Source organism: Aethalodelphis obliquidens, unplaced genomic scaffold, assembly GCF_003676395.1.
Source record: "Aethalodelphis obliquidens isolate GAN/ISIS:26980383/991018 unplaced genomic scaffold, ASM367639v1 scaffold60, whole genome shotgun sequence".
NCBI classification, from domain to species: Eukaryota; Metazoa; Chordata; class Mammalia; order Artiodactyla; family Delphinidae; genus Aethalodelphis; species Aethalodelphis obliquidens.
The window spans coordinates 3,855,591-3,872,326 of record NW_020838004.1 but is presented as its reverse complement, the minus strand read 5'-3'; the positions used below and the strand labels follow the sequence as shown (position 1 = coordinate 3,872,326).

General features: G+C 44.3%; 1 protein-coding gene and 1 pseudogene across 1 annotated transcript in view; one reads left to right on the top strand and one right to left on the bottom strand.

Moving 5' to 3' along the window:
- Positions 1–2,017: 2,017 nt before the first annotated feature.
- LOC113610023 (nucleoside diphosphate kinase 6 pseudogene) lies at positions 2,018–2,800 on the bottom strand (annotated as a pseudogene).
- Positions 2,801–14,689: 11,889 nt separating this feature from the next.
- GPR83 (G protein-coupled receptor 83) overlaps positions 14,690–16,736 on the top strand; it is a 14,115-nt gene continuing 12,068 nt past the window's right edge. The window contains exon 1 of the mRNA XM_027087761.1: positions 14,690–15,151. Coding sequence (XP_026943562.1) covers positions 14,786–15,151 — 366 coding nt within the window. The 5' untranslated portion in view covers positions 14,690–14,785. The remainder of the gene's footprint in view (positions 15,152–16,736) is intronic.

Below are 16,736 nucleotides of genomic sequence, written 5' to 3'. Positions count from 1 at the left end.
AGTAGTTGTGGCATGCGAGCTCAGTAGTTGTGGCTCACGGGCTCTAGAGTGCAGGCTCAGTAGTTGTGGCACACGGGCTTAGTTGCTCCAAGGCATGAGGGATCTTCCTGGACCAGGGCTCGAACCCGTGTCCCCTGCATTGGCAGGTGGATTCTTAACCACTGTGCCACCAGGGAAGTCTCTACATTCTTTTTTAATATTTTTTTCCATTATGGTTTATCTCAGGATATTGAATATAGTTCCCTGTGCTATATAGTTGGTTATAATTCTTAACTGTTGTTAATTGCAGTTGATTTAATTTAAACCTTGATCTTATTCCCAGACTTGACTAGATATTTCCTTTGATAGTCAAAGAAACCGATTTTGGTTGCCAAAGCTAAAGTTTGCTGACTGAGATTAGGAAAATATCCTGTTCTTGCTGGTATCTTCCTGTTTCCTACCTGAAATGTTATCAACCTCATTTACCTGGCCTAATGTTCCTTTGCCCATTGGTGGCATAGCCCAGTCAAGAGAGGGTAATAATGTTTCTTATGCCCCCACCTCACCCACCTTCTTTTCCTCCAACTTGTTTAAAGCATGTGCTGTTTTTCCCTCCTCTCCTGAAACACTTCCTACATTTACAAAACAGTCAATCCGGGCTTTCTTCCAGTTCTGATCTTCACTACCCAAACCCCTCTGCCACTCCACCCACTAGTTTCCTTCCATCTTCATTTCCACCTCCTAATACGCATCTCCTTATATTCTGCAGGGGTCCCTTCTCCTCATCAGATGCAGCAGGTGCTACGAAGGGAATGAGGAAAGGAGGAAAATGAGGCAGAGAACTGTTTATTGAGTTGCTCTTCCATGCCAGGCCCAGGTGTATATACACATTGTCATTATTTAATTCTCATAACACTACATAGTAGGCATTATTACCCTTTTTTAAATAGCTTAAGATCACACAGCTAATAAATGTAGGGCTGAGATTTAAATCTAATTCTATCTGAATCCAAATCTCGTTCTTTCCACATGACCACACTGCCTCCCATGAACTGAGGCATGTCCTGACTTGCAGCTTAAAACAGTCTCAAATCCTAATGCATCTTTGAACAGAGACTATACAGAAAAGAAGGGCAAAGCCCAAAGTAGAATTTGAGCTAGATCTCAAGTTGGTGACTGGCCCAGATGGGGCGAACACCCAGAGGAGAGCTTTCCCTTGGAGAGAGACATTTCAGGTGGTTACAGGGATTCATATCAAACAATGAGCAGTAAATATGGGTGACTCACTGACCAAGTTCTTATGAATATTGAAAAGTAAATGGTTTCCAGTTGGTCCAGATAAAATCTGTAATATATGATAGACAGATAGACAGAGAATGGGTGACCACTGGGATTCTCGGGGTTGATTCAGTTAGGTCTAACGTGTCCATCAACTAAAAACTTGTTTAACAGTAATTTCCCACAGGAAGTTTTTCTATTTTTGGGTTTCTTCTCCAAATCATATTTATTATTTTTTCTTTGATTATTTAAAAAAACTATAGGAAAACTAAAAAGTACTAAACAACACAAAGAAAAAAATATATATATAATTAATATAGTAAATGTATATGTATTTGTGAATATAGCTGCTTTGTTTCTTTAAGATAAATTCTTAGATGTGAACTTTTTGGACGTAAAGTGTGGGTCATATTTTAAACACTTGGTAAAAACCTACAAATTCCCTTGTTGAATGGCCAGAGGACATGAATTTTAAAATGACAGACTGGGAATGCAAATAGCTAATAAGCCCAGGACTTTATTAGTAATTAAATTAACTTAAGGGACATATCATTTTTAACTATGGAAATAGAAGCTTTTCATTCATGCGATTTTTTTTTTTTTTTTTTTTTACTTCTGTACAGGTTTAATTACTCCAGTTAAGGATAGAGAGATAGCACCTAGAATAGTGCTCCCAGCCTTGAGGTTTCAGTAGAACACTGACTTTCATTAAAGAAAATAGACCAAATATTGCTAATACAGAGCCACTGCGTTTTTCAGGCACGTCAATTAGGAAAGCTCCTCCTTGAAAACGGATGAATAGTTCTCAGAAAAAAGAGAAGCCATTGTTCCTCTGAACCACCCATGGACATTCCAGAGAAGAGGCAGATAGAGAGTTAGATTCTAGAAGAGACGGCAGCAAGGAGCTAGGCCCTTACGCAGGTGGCGGTGGCCAGCAGAGAGGTGCAATGAGCCCCAGGCCTCCCTGGTCCTAGGAGAATGCTCTGGACCAGAGGTCTGCGAGAAGAGGCCGGGTAATGCCAGCAGTCTTCACAGACAGACAGGCCTCTTCTGGACTGTAGCACAGCTAAGGCTCCTCTTCCTCATACCAGCACTGTTCACTGAAGTCAAGGGAAAAGACTGCAATCTCTCTAGTGGCTGAAACCACAGTCTGAGCCATGGGTTGTGTTAGGCGTTGGTGAGGCCAAAACTCCCACGAACTGAATCTGGGGCCACGTGGCATGCTCAAAACACTCGGGTGGGTCCCATCCCTCTGGGTCCTCCAGATCTGGATGGCATCCTTGTGGGGGAGGATTTAGGCTCAGACTGGCCCACTGGCCATGAACTCCACCAGCTGCTGAGAGAAGAAATGCCCTCCACGTTCTTGGTACAACTTCTGGCAATCTTCGTTTCTCCACAGAAATTCTCTCATTCGTACAGTGAGGAACTTGTTGCTCTGAATCTGCTGATGAACAGCCTCCAGAATCAGTGGGTGAACAACTGCAGGCTTGATCGGGGCCAGAGTGAGGTGGAGAGCATGACGGCTCCACAAGATCGAGGTCATCTGTCTCCTGCCATCAGAGAGCCTGATAAGAGACCCATCAGGGCTGCATTCCCCACCCTTCCTACTCTGGAGCCCTCATTCATTCGATATTGAGTGCCAGCGATGCATCGGACACTGAGCAAAGGCAAAAAACAAAAACAAACAAAAAGCAAAAAAAACCCAAATAAAAACAACCCACCATAGACATGACCTCATGGGACATTTAGTCTAAAATACATATACCATTTATTGAATTCTGTTTGCCAGGACTGTGCTAAGCACTTTATAAACATTACATCTGATCACCACAAAACTCTGTGGTAGTTATTGTTACCGACTGAATGAGGAAACAGATGTTCAGAGACTGACTCACATGTCACATGGCTACACAGGCTGAGGATTGAATCTCAACCTTGACTGACTCCAAAGAGCTCACCATCAGCTTCTGGATGAAGAGGATTCTTTCAGAATGCATTTCAAAAAATCAGTTCAGGGCTTCCCTGGTGGCGCAGTGGTTGAGAGTCCGCCTGCCGATGCAGGGGACACGAGTTCGTGCCCCGGTCCAGGAAGATCCCACATGCCACGGAGCGGCTGGGTCCATGAGCCAAGGCCGCTGAGCCTGCACGTCCGGAGCCTGTGCTCCACAGCGGGAGAGGCCACAACAGTGAGAGGCCCGTGTACCGCAAAAAAAAAAAAAAAATCAATTCAATGACTGGATGTTGGTTAGGGTGCAGGGAAGTGGTGTTCTCATGTTGCCCATGGGAGTATAAATGGATATATCTTCCCTGCAAAGCAATCTGGCAAGATTATCATAAGCCTTAAAGAGTTTTCATCTTTACCTGAAATTCCATTTTTTGCATTCTACCCCAAGGAGAGAATCAGAAATGTGATCAAAGATTTATGTACAGACATACCTCAGAAACATTGCAGATTCAGCTCCAGACCACTGCAATAAAACTAATATAATAAAGTGAGTCACATGAATTTTTTTGTTTTCCCAGTGCACGTAAAAGTTATGTTTACACTATACTGTGATCTATTAAGTGTGCAATAGCATTATGTCTAAAAAAGAGTACATTCCTTCATTTTAAAATACTTTATTGTTAAAAAGTGCTAACCATCATCTGCACCTTCAGCAAGTCATTCATCTTTTTTCTGGTGGAGGGTCTTGCCTCGATGTTGAAGGCTGCTGACTGATCAGGTGGTGGTTGCAGAAGGGTGTGGTGACTGTGGTAATTTCTTAAAATAAGACGACAGTGAATTTTGCCCCATCGATTGACTCTTCCTTTCAGGAACAATTTCTTTTTAGCATGCAGTACTCTTTGATAGCATTTAGCCCACATAGAAGTTCTTTCAAAATTAGAGTCAACCTTTTCAAACCCTGATGCTGCTTTATCAGTTAAGCTGATTTAATATTCTAAATCCTTTGTTGTCATTTCAACAATCTTTCCAGCATCCTCACTGGAAGTAGATTCCATCTCAGAACACTTTCTTTGCTCACCCATAGGAAGCAACTCCTCATCCGTTAAAGTTGTATCATGAGATTGCAGCAGTTCAGTCACATCTTCAGGCTCCACTTCTAGTTGTCTTGCTATTTCCAACACATCTGTGGTTACATCTGCCACCGAAGTCCTGAATCCCTCAAAGTCATCCGTGAAGGTTGGAAACAACTTCTTCCAAACTCCTGTTAATGTTGATATTTTGGCTTCTTCCTATGCATCATGAATGTTCTCAATGGCATCTAGGATGGTGTATCCTTTCCAGAAGGTTTTCAATTGACTTTGCCCAGATCCATCAGAGGAATCACTATCTATGGCAGCTGTAGTTTTACAAAATGTGTTTCTTAAGTAATAAGACTTGAAAGTCGAAATTACTCCTTGATCCATGGGCTGCAGAATGGATGTTGTGTTAGCAGCATGAAAACAACACATCTCTTTGTACATCTTCGTCAGAGCTCTTGAGTGGCCAGTGTGCATTGTCAATAAGCAGTAATCTTTTTTTCTAAGCAGTAGGTCTCAACAGTAGGCTTAAAACATTCAGTAAACCATGTTGTAAACAAATGTGCTGTCATCCAGGCCTTGTTCTCCCATTTCTAGAGCACAGGCAGAGTAGATTTAGCATAATTCTTAAGGGCTCTAGGATTTTTGGAATGGTAAATGAGCACTGGCTTCGCCTTCAAGTCACCAGCTGCATTAGCGCCTAACAGAGTCAGCCTGCCCTTTGAAGCTTTAAAGCCAGGCATTGACTTCTCCTCTCTAGCTATGAAAGCCTTAGATGGCATCTTCTTCCAATATTAGGCTGTTTCATCTCCATTGAAAATCTGCTATTTAGTGGAGCCGCCTTCAGTAATTATCTCAGCTAGATCTTATGGATAACTTGCTGCTGCTTCTACATCAGCACTTGCTGCTTCACCTTGCACTTTTATATTATGGAGATGACTTCTTTCCTTAAACCTCATGAACCAACCTCTGCTATCAAACTTTTCTTCTACAGCTTCCTCACATCTCTCAGCCTTCAGAGAATGGAAAAGAGTTAGGCCTTGCTCTGGATTAGGCTTTGGCTTAAGAGAATGTGGGAGCTGGTTTGATCTTCTATCCAGACCACTAAAACATTCTCCATATCAGCAATAGGCTGTTTCTCTTATCATCTGTGTGTTCACTGGAGTAGCACATTTAATTTCCTTCAAGAACTTTTCCTTTGCAGTCGCCACCTAGCTAACAGTTTGGTGCAGGAGGCCTAGCTTTCAGCCTATCTTGGCTTTCAACATGCCTCCCTCACTAAGCTTAATTATTTCTAGCTTTTAATTTAAAGAAAGACGAGTGACTCTTCCCGCACTTGAACACTTAGAGGCCACTTTAGGGTTATTAATTGGCCTAATTTCAATATTGTTGTATCTCAGGGAATAGGGAGGCCTGAGGAGAGGCAGAAAGATGGGGAATGGCTGGTTGGTGGAGCAGTCAGAACATGCATATTTATCAATAAAGTTTGCCATCTTATGTGGGCATGGTTTGAAGCACCCCAAAACAATGACAATAGTAACATCAAAGATCACTGATCACAGATCACCATAACACGTGTAATAACAATGAAAAAGTTTGAAATGTTGTGAGAGTTACCAAAATGTAACACAGAGACAGAAAGTGAGCAAATGTTATTGGAAAAACCGCGCCGATAGACTTGCTTGACACAGCATTGCTACAAACCTTCAGTTTGTAAAAAACACAGTATCTGCAAAGTGCAATAAATGAAATGCAATAAAATGAGGTATGCTTGTATAACAGCTTGAATATTTGATAATAAAAAATGAATATATATATATAATATACTCTAACAATACATATTATTATAATTTATAATAATATATGTAAATATATAGAGAGTATATATATACAATTATATATTATTTAATGTATCAAATTAAATGACATAATGATATAATGTCTGGAATTTGCTCCAAAATAATCTGGACCAGGGGAGGAGAAATAGATTGAAGCTGGGTGATGGATACATTTAAGTTTATTATATCATATTTCTATATAAAAAGGCTTAAGATATTTATAATGAAAGATGATTCCATCAAGCATTATTTATTACAGTGAAAAATATGCCATGAGACAAAATATACAGCCGTTAAAAGGGATGTTTTTGAGAAAAATTTAGTAACATGGAAAATGCTCTCAGAATGATGTAATCAGGGCACAAAACTGATAAAGTTTCATTTCAACTATGTAAAAAATGTAAAGGAAACGCACCAAAATGTTAATAGCAGGATTATGGTGATATTTATTTTCTTATTTATGTTCTTTTGTATTATTTTACGAACACCATTTATACTCAGAAAAAAAAAAGTAATGTACTGAAGAAAAAAGTCATTCTTTACCTCTAACAGGTCCCTTACTATTGTCACTGTCGGAGATGGGTCACTGGTCTGATTAGCCATCTGAGCCCATGTGACCTGGGTGGTAGTTTTTGGTTATATGTAAAGGAGCTTGTTGGAGAGGAAATAAAACAGCTGGCTTTGTCATTTATACCCTATGTTTCTGCAGGACACAGCCAGTTGTGTTTATGAGAGATATTTCCATTGTCAAGGAGTGATGCTCAAATTAAGAGCTCTGCTTAGTTCTATAAGTGTTTTGGAATTTTTTGTCATAGAAACATTCCATTGATATTTTCATATATACATTCATTAAGTATTTAGTAAGAGCCTGCTCTGTGCCAGGCACCATGCTAGGTTTGGTTTAAAATATGAAAAGAGCAGAGTGCCCGCACTGAAGGAAGTTCAGTCTAATAGGAGAAACTGGTGGAGACAGTTATATCGTATAGAAAAGGCTGAGGTAGAGGTAAGCTCAGGACGAACCGTCAAACCCAGAAGTCACTCGCTGCTAAGATCTTTCACTTATCAATTAAACTTTTGGTGTAGTATAAATGGTATGGTCTTTTTTGTCACACAATTTAGATTAGATATTATTACTCTGCCCTTAATTTCAGCTTTTATGATATTCCTAATGTGACTTTTTTAAATAGTCTGACTGGTTGGCCAGGATCTGACCTTTACATTCCAATCTTACATGTTTACTCCACTGCAAATAGTATTTTTTTCCTCAGAGAAGTATGATCATCCTATTTCAAACACCACAACCTTCCTTGATTCCCTTGCCTGCAAGCTGAATTTTTGACTGTAATTTGTCTTTATTATAGCGTGAACTTTATAAAATAGAAGTCAGGGTAAAATTAATATGAGAAAACGTAGCGTTTTTTATTCTGGCACTCAAAACCAATGGCTTCAATTTGTAATTCAAAAAAAAAAAAAAACCTCTTACGGAAGCATTTTTCAAAAGAGTGTAAGATCAGCGAAAGCTTTTGCTTATATCCTGCGAAAATGAGTTGCAGATCTGGTGATGCTTTCTAGAAATAGCATTAACAAAATTTTTATTTGGTATTGCTATAAAAAAAAACCCCACTAATCATCATTCCTCCCTCTATAAAATGCAATATTAATCAAATGGCTTAAATATCATGCTTAATTATCCTCTTTCACTTTCTGAGGATCTGATTTGAAACAAAGCACACAGCAGAAACTAAATAGAAGGAGGAAAAAATCGCTCAAGAGCAATTAAGAGCATAGAATTAGAGCTGGTGCTAAGAAATATGACTCAACCCGTAGGATTACAGAAAATCTCCTTGTAACATTAGTTCCATGGCTCTACCCATAGAACTATATTTTCTTCTCTTTGCCTCCTCAGAGATTGACTGAAGAAATCATTTTAAGTGGTTAACCAGCAATGGAACCAGAAAATACAGTTATTTTCTCAGAAGGCAGATTTTACATTGAGTTTAGAGGATGCAGTTTGTATAATTTTAAATGATTAAAATGTAGATATGTCCCTGGACCCTACTAGATAGAAAAAGGAGTATTCAGAAAAATTAAGATTTGCATCCTGGGTTGTCTAATTCCATGTTCAAAGCCTCTGTCACAGTCCTGGCCATTTCCCCTGTCTGGGTACTGGCCTAGGCTCTAGGAGGTAAGAAGATAAGAACAAGATCAATCTTAGCCTGGAAGAGCTGACAGTTTATTTGGAAAGACAGATAAATTGCAAACTGACTACCACAAGGGAAAGGTAACCTCAGAGAACAGCTCACATGGTATGGGAGCAGTTTTATTTATTTATTTATTTTTTCAATCAGATTTTTGCTAGTTTATTTTTTTTTGTCACTGAAATCATTAAAACAATTTTTTAAACATCTTTATTGGAGTATAATTGCTTTACAATTGTGTTTTAGTTTCTGCTCTATAACAAAGTGAATCAGCTATACACATACATATATCCCCATATCTCCTCCCTCTTGTGTCTCCCTCCCACCCTCCCTATCCCACCCCTCTAGGTGGTCACAAAGCACCGAGCTGATCTCCCTGTGCTGTGCTGCTGCTTCCCACCAGCTATCTATTTTGCATTTGGTAGTGTATATATGTCCATGCCACTCTCTCACTTCGTCCCAGCTTACCCTTCCCCTCCCCTTAAATGAGAGACTTGGGGGCACTGACTCTGCTTGTTCTGGGATTGTGGCCACCAAGGGTGTCTGAGAATCTTCACAGGAGAGGCAGCAATTGAGCTGGGTCTTGAAGAAGGAAGAGGAGACTTTCTGGCCTGGGGGGTGGGAGAGGGGATGAGTCTAGACAGAGAAATAACAGCATCTTCAAATAGATAGCACCATAAAATTGCTGGGCTGTGACAAGACCCCAAGATTCTAACCCTAGCAAACGGGTGAACAAGAAAAGGGGCTAATATAAGAAAATGAGGGAAGAGTGGGATATGGTGAGTTTAGTTTGTAGCTGGTTGAATTTTAAGTATGCCAGGTGGAAATGTCCCACCGACAGTTGAATATATAACGTTGATCTGGAGCGTTCAAAGAGGTAGTAAGTAGAGGTACAATTTGGAGTGATTGGTGAGTGATGATGGTTCAACCAGTAGAGACAGCTGAGATCACCCAGGGGAACATTTAATTCAAGAGGAGGAGATAGTGAAGGATGGCACCCTAGATCACCAACACTAACGAGCAATCCTGTGGGGGTTACAACAAATGCTACTATTTATCTACATCATGGGTTAAATGGGCTGTTATGAGTTGGTCCAATACCCATGCCACCATTTATAAAGATTCCTATGTAAAAGTGCAGAGTGAGTTCAAGCAACTTACAAATAAATTGGACCACAACCTGTAAGTTGCTTGTGTGTACTTCCTTTTACTTATCCTAAATATACCATTTTACCCCATGGCTCCAGTGTCCTGGAATTTGGAAAGGAATTCCAGCCAACCATTTCCTGGAAACTAATGACCTGCCCACATGCTTTATGTCTGTATTCCATTTGACACTATCTTCAGCCATAGCTTATATTTTAGCCCTACTTGGTTCATTTGTAGCTCAAGAAAGATGACATCCAACTTTTGCCATTAAAACAAACTCCATGTGACTGTCATGTACTGGCAATGGTGCTATGGGCCCTTTCTTTCCCTCTGCCACTGTGATTGTCACCAGAGAAGGACTGTGGGAGTGGCGACTTTTTAAATCAAGTAGGGCTTTTCAGGAAACAATATTGGTGTTCAGTGAGCAATTGCTTGTGGTGCCAGGAATCTTGGTGTGGTGAGACTCTCAGAAACACCTTTCTAAGACCTCTGTGTGATACTGTTATTCTATAATTCTTTGTCTAGTTTTTATTAAAAATACTCGTGAAATGATCTGCTTTTTAAATTTTTTGTTTCAAGTCCATTTGAAAGAGTTAAACACTAAACTCTGCTCTCTGGTTTCTTTAACATGTATGACTATCATTAGGGACAGAAATATAATTACTATTTGGCACTGAAGGGGTTCAGAATGAGCATCCCTGAGATATGCCACTTTGGCTTATGGACTAGTTTGAGCTGAAGTCAATTCAGGCCCCAAAGATTCAGGAAGAGCTGTTGCTGTTACTGTTGTTTTACCTCCCCCTTAACTGCCTAAAAGAATTTAGATGGAGGGTCTGGTCCAGGAAGAGAATTATCACCAGAGATAACTACAGAGAGTGTGGGTACACGTGGAAACCTGGGGGAATCCAGCAGGACCTATCTGTTCAAAATCCTCTCTGTTCCACTCTCTCTGCACGGCGTGGCAAACATTTGTTTACCAGACATTGGCTCGTCCCATTTTCCTGTGAATTGTCTTCCTTCCCTTTGAAGCCACAGACCCCTACTGCCTTCTTCTTAGTTCAGAATACGGCATCTCAGCCTCAACTGCCTGACTTTCAGGGAGCCTCTCACTGTCTGTTGGGATCCCATACGTATGTAATTAAATTTGTTTTTCTTTTGTTAATCTGCCTTTTGTTAATTTAGTTACTAGGCCAGCCAAAAGAACCTAAATGGGTAGAAGAAAATTTTTTCTCCCCAACAGCACATACTGACTATACACAGTGTCTTTGGTTCTGTTCAGAAGGCACAAAAGAAGGAGCTGCTTCGTTCTGGAAGCTCTGTGTCTTCCCAAATCTCTTTAGTTACTGCAGTAGTAATGCTACAGAACTGAGGAAGCCTCTGAGGGAGGAACTTCTCTTAATAAATTAGTCTTAATGTGAGGGGGTGAGGGGTGAGAGATGTTCTTTCATGAAGCACTAGGCTGTTCCAGGAGTTCAGGGTAAGTCGAGGACGGTGGTGCTTGGCTGGAAACTCAGGAGGCCCAGGCCTGGCTGAGCAGAGAGCCAAATGCCTGGAGAAGAAGAAGAAGATTCTAGAATTTATACCTACCTTTGTATACTGTGAGTACCCCTGACCCCTTCAGGGCATACCAGTCCAACTTCCACCTCCAATCTGAGGGCCTTCTCTGGCCTCTGGAGCCCCCTTCAGCTACCTACTTGGCAAGCAGGAAGTGAAGGAGAATTGCCACATCCCTGGGAGCAGCGTTCAACCAGTGATTGACAGGAGGTGGTACGTAGATAGCCCAGCTCCCTCACCTGGCTTGGACAGCTGACGTGTATGCTTCATACCGGCTTTCCCAGCAGGATTAAGCTCAGTGGCCCACCGTGGTAGCTGGTCTGACAGTACGTTCTTTGTCAGCCACCTTCCCTTCCTTGTCTCACTTTTCCTCTTGCCCCACTCATGTTTGCTTTCACCTCCCCAATAATCCCTTGCACTGGAAACTTTGGCTCAGGATTTACTTCTGTGGAAAGGTGAGAACTAAAATATGTCACCTTGTCTTTCAGAGAGAAAGTTTCAAGCCCCTGGCACAAATGCCCTCACACCTACAAGGTGGGCATGGTGAGCAGGAAATCAACGTGAAGGCATGAGGTGCTCCGGATTAGTGTGATGTCCAGAGCCCCAAGCAGGGTACTCAGACGACAGAGATTGGAAGGACGCTGCTTACCCTGGGTTTCTTTCTCTGTGCTTGATGCTGAGTAGCCCTCTTCTGCCCATACATTCTTTCTCAACACTGGGATTAATTCAACTAACGAGGGTTCCGTTTTCTAAATCACCATCACATTCCAGACTTGCTTCCCAGAGATGCTGCCAAGTCATCCTGATGGAGCATCCTGTCCACCCAATGTCTTGAGTTACGTGTTCACGGGCAGTATCCTGGTTTCTTTCCTGTAGCTAAATATCTATTATTTCATGCGCCTGGCACCCTTGTCCCTTCTCCTAGGATCAGTCACATAATCCTCTATTCCAACCACATGATTCTGTGAGACCCACCAGGTCCAGCAGTAGAATCGAAGGACATCTGCTCATCACCTTCTCCTCCCAGACACAGCTGTTTAACAAAGGAATGTAAGGTGATGAACTGGAGACAAGAGTGGACGTCTTTGAACTTCTGATAATGGAGAAAGGTAGGCTAAAAGCTCTGGGAGGGGCTGAGGTCCAAGGAGCATCTTGGGTGTTTTTTAGTGTTTGACTTCGAACACACCGAGAACTTGGCAATCATCCCTGCTTCCTCCCTCCAATCTCTGTCACCCTGCTCCTCCCGTTGTCGACACCTGGATCCAAGTCTCCCCTCTGTTCCTGGATCACTTGAACAGCCTTCAAACCTCCTGCCTCAAGCCCCAGCACCTCTATTCTCCCGTTGCTAGACTGTTCTTTCTAAAATGCAGAGCTGATCTTCTCAGTCTCTACTTATAGCCCTTCTGTGAATTCCTGTTGCTCTCTGGAAATCATTCAAATCTTGAGGATTTCAAAATGGATGAGACACTTCTTGTTTGGGTCCCTGTCTACCTCCCCAGCCCTCTCTCTCCACTCAACTCTTTGAACAAAAAAACATGTGTTGCCTGCCATTTCCACAAACAAAGACTGTTGCCCGCCATCAAGCCATCTGCCACTGCAGTGCACCCTGAGGAGAATTCAGGATGGAGAAAAACAGGACACTGGCCCTAGATAGTTAAGATGTATGTCAAAGGAATGATTTCAATGAGCCCAGACTCTTGCATCTTCCCATACATAGAAAAACACTAAATTCATTAACTTGAGATGTGTGGGGTTTTTTATTAGCAGTCATCTTTTGGTGTTTGTTTGTTTTTATTTTAACAAAAACTTCTCTATATTGTGGATCCTCCCTTACCTCTCTGGAACAGTTCCTCAGAGCGATCTGAGAGGCTATCTCCTGGGCTATAATCTTCAGTGTGGTCCCTGAATAAAACATAACTGGCAACTTCTAGGGTGTACGTTTTTCTTCAGTTGACAGCTCTTTGCGTAACACGCTCTAGCTCTTTCCACTCCTGTAGTTGTCAAATGAGCTGTACTCACATTCATCTCGGTAACTTTGCATGTGCCATGATTCCCTCCTTATGGAATTCGCCATCTTCTTCCCTCTGCCTCCTCCTCTGGGACCTAATATCTCTTGCTGGTCCCTTAGGACTGAGCTGAAGTGTCACTTTCTCTGGGAAGACTTCCCTGATTCCCTCTCACCTAGATAAGTGCACCTGGTACTTTAGTATGGTGACACTTATCAAACCATTTTCTAATTGCTTATTGACCTGTGTCCCTGGAGCTCAACGGGGTATAGAAGCTGATGTCTAACTTTCCTGGAAAATTTCCAAAGTGAAAGGTGGCTAGGCTTCCCCTCAAGGCCCAGTGAGAAAAGAGGACTTTGGTGGGAGGGGTCTGTTCTCCAGGGTTTAGGTGGGACAAAGGTGCAGGATTTCTCCTGAACCAAGTACCTCAGAAGGTACCTGGGCTTGAGTCATTTGATGGAGTCCCAGCCTAAGGGCACTGCTCAGCAGGGTGTGATGACAAGAAAGAGTCTACATGGGGTTTGCCAATAGGACGGGTGAGGGGGCAGTTATAAGCAGTCGACCAGTTACTGTATATAGCACCTGAGAGTAAAGTGGTGGGAGATCCCCACCCAGGTCTCTGAAAACCTCACTTACAGGAAAAAGGAAAACTTTCCACCAGGGCCAGAAAAGTTAAATAACTTGCTCAGGATTTCACAGCGAGGATGTGATAAAACTGGAATTTGACTCTGATTCCATGGGATCTGGTGAGACGGATGGCAGGCCAGGGGTGACTGGGAGAGACATCACAGTGGGGAGTGAAAGAACAGGTCAGCAAGATATCAAGATTTCCTGGAGGAGCAGGTGGGGAACAGAAAACAACATGGGTATCATCCCTTACAGATACAGCTTCAAAAACTCCCAGGGCAGAAAACTCAGGTACCCAGGAAGTGGGCACAGAGCTACTGATCTCCTTTGATTCCTGGATCACGTCAGGAGAACTGCTTTGAAGTGTTTCCTTGAAACACTAAGCCCCCACCCCACCCCCCGCAACACACACATATATTGAGTCTTAGTGAAGGGAAGGAAACAAAACCTGGCCAGCCTCCCAGGACATCTGAAGTCTGATCACTGAAGGCGCTTGGAGAAAGCCTACATCGATTGCCTTGTTCACCTTGTGCCAGAACTGCCAGGCCCCAGTGACCCACCTCAACCTGAAACCTGCCAAGCCTGACGCTCAGACTGGACCAGAGTCTCCCCGCGCGGAACAAGGGGTTGCCTGGAGCGGGGCGGCCCCAGTCCCTGCCGCGCGCCCCCCGAAACCCCAACCGCCCCGGGGCGCCTTCCGCCGGCTCCCTTTCCGATGGCGAGGCTTAAGCAGAAAGCAGGCGGATGAGTGTTTTTAGGGAAACAGCCTTGACGCCTGGCTGGAGTTTTATTTCTAGAGCGAGAGCGGGCTGGGGCCGGGGGTGGGGAAGCCCGCCGAGCCGGAGCGCGTCACGGTCGCCCGGAGAGACGCCGCGCCGCCCGATAGGCAGAGGCACTCGCACGCCCGCAGCCGGGTGGCGCAGCGGAGACACAAAAGTGCGGCCGGCGGCCCGGAGCGCGCCGATCGCGGGCGAGAGGCCGGCGGGGAGTGGGCGCCGGCCGGGCGCTGCGAGGCCGGGAGTCCCTGCGCACACAGCCCCGCGCGCTCCTCTCCCCGCGCCCGAGCGCACGTGCGCGGCCTGGCGGGACGTCCCGCCCGCCCCGTCCCGTCCCGGGCGCGGAGGCTTCTGCAAAGATGATCCCTTGGTGCGTGCTGCTCTTCCTCCTCGCAGTGGCGCGAGCCGCGGACGAGCAGAGCCCGGAGGCGGCCCTGGTGGGGCCCAACGCCTCGCACTTCTTCTCCTGGAACAACTATACCTTCTCCGACTGGCAGAACTTCGTGGGCCGGAGGCGCTACGGAGCCGAGTCCCAGAACCCCACGGTGAAAGCCCTGCTCATCACGGCTTACTCCTTCATCATCATCTTCTCTCTCTTTGGCAACGTCCTGGTCTGTCATGTCATCTTCAAGAACCAGCGGATGCACTCGGCCACCAGCCTCTTCATCGTCAACCTGGCCGTCGCCGACATAATGATCACACTCCTCAACACCCCCTTCACTTTGGTGAGACCGCGAGGGCTGGGCTGGCGCTCCGCTCTCTCCTCTCTCTGTCCTCCTCTCTCTTGCTGTCTCGATGTCTCTCTTATTTCCGTTTCTGTCTCTCTCTGCGTCCCTCTCCCTCTCTCCACCCGATTTCTCTCCTCATTTCCCTGCCGGTCCCCCTCTTCTGCCTGTCTTCCTGTCTTCATCTTTCTTAGTCTCCTCTCTCTTGCCCTCTCATCTCTCATTTCTCATCTCTCAACACTCTCCTCTGTTGGTCTGTCTCTTAGTGTGTCTGTCTCTGTCATTCTTTGTTTGTCTTTCTGCCTGTCTGTCTCTCGGGGGTCTGTCTCTCTTCTCTCTCTCGGTGTCTTCATCTTTTTTTTCCTCTCTGCGACTCTGTCTTTCTCTGTCTCTGTCTCTCATCATCTTCTAAGCCAGCGCTTCTGCAGCTCATGGCATTGGGGTCAATGAATCGAGTGTCTGCAGCCAGCTGTGAACAAATGACCGTTTCCTGTTCAGTGTCACTGAGCATGAATCTGCTTGACGATGGTGCAGTAAATCAAAGCCCCTTGAAATTCCAGCATAGATTGTTAGGTCAATTACCCCCCACCACCCCGCCTCCCAGCCGGAGTACAGCCCATTAAATGCCCCAGCATGGGATGCTGCTTTGCACCAAGCTGAAATATCAAACCGTTGCTAGTTGTTAATGGAACCATGAGTGAATTTTCCTAAACCACTTATTTAAATTGCATTTGCTTTCTGTGGTTTGACGGCAAAGTCTGTGTGTGAAGACTGTGTTGTGGAAGAGATGAGGGTTAGGTGGGCTTGGGCCCCAGAGCTGGGGGCATTCGCACAGGGGTGGTGGGTGAGCCCCCCTTCTCGCTCCCATGACCTCCACCGAGCCCTGACTGCTGGGCCTTAGGGGTGTCACTTCTCTCCCTCCGTGACTTGGGACTGTGATACTCATGGATGCTTGAGACTGGGAGGGCTATGACCAAGTAATCATCGTGACAGTTACACCTTGTATTTCTGCAGCATGAGTTACATTTTTCCAATTTCTGGAATAGTCTTTTTGATACTTGAGTTATTACCAAACCATATCTGTTCATATCTCTTTCTCTCTCTCTCTTTCTCTTTCTTACACACACACACCACACACTTGACCAGAAATAACAGACAAGCAAAAAGAAGAGGGTGAACTCCCACAAGCCTATTCACCTGTGAATGTCCTTCCAACCCTTATGTTTAAAAACTACATTTTCTCTCGTCCTCACTATGAGAACTTCACTCACATTTTGCAGATAAGGAAACTAGGGCACAGAGAGGTTCATTGCCTTGTCCAAGGTCATTTGGCTAGTAATTGGCAGAACCAGGATGAGAATTACTTCCCCTGTCTCAAGTGCAGCCAGAGGTCTGTCCACTAAGCCACTCACCTGGGACCTAGCAGGCAGGGTACCCTCGGACCACTAATCCAAACCATGGACTTCTCCTGCTCTCCTTCCTGCCTACATTTAACAGATTCCTGGTCACTCAGGATGTTCTGACTAGCCAAGGACGAAGGGACTTCCAGATACCCCCCCCCCCCCCCCCCCCCCCCCCCCCCCAC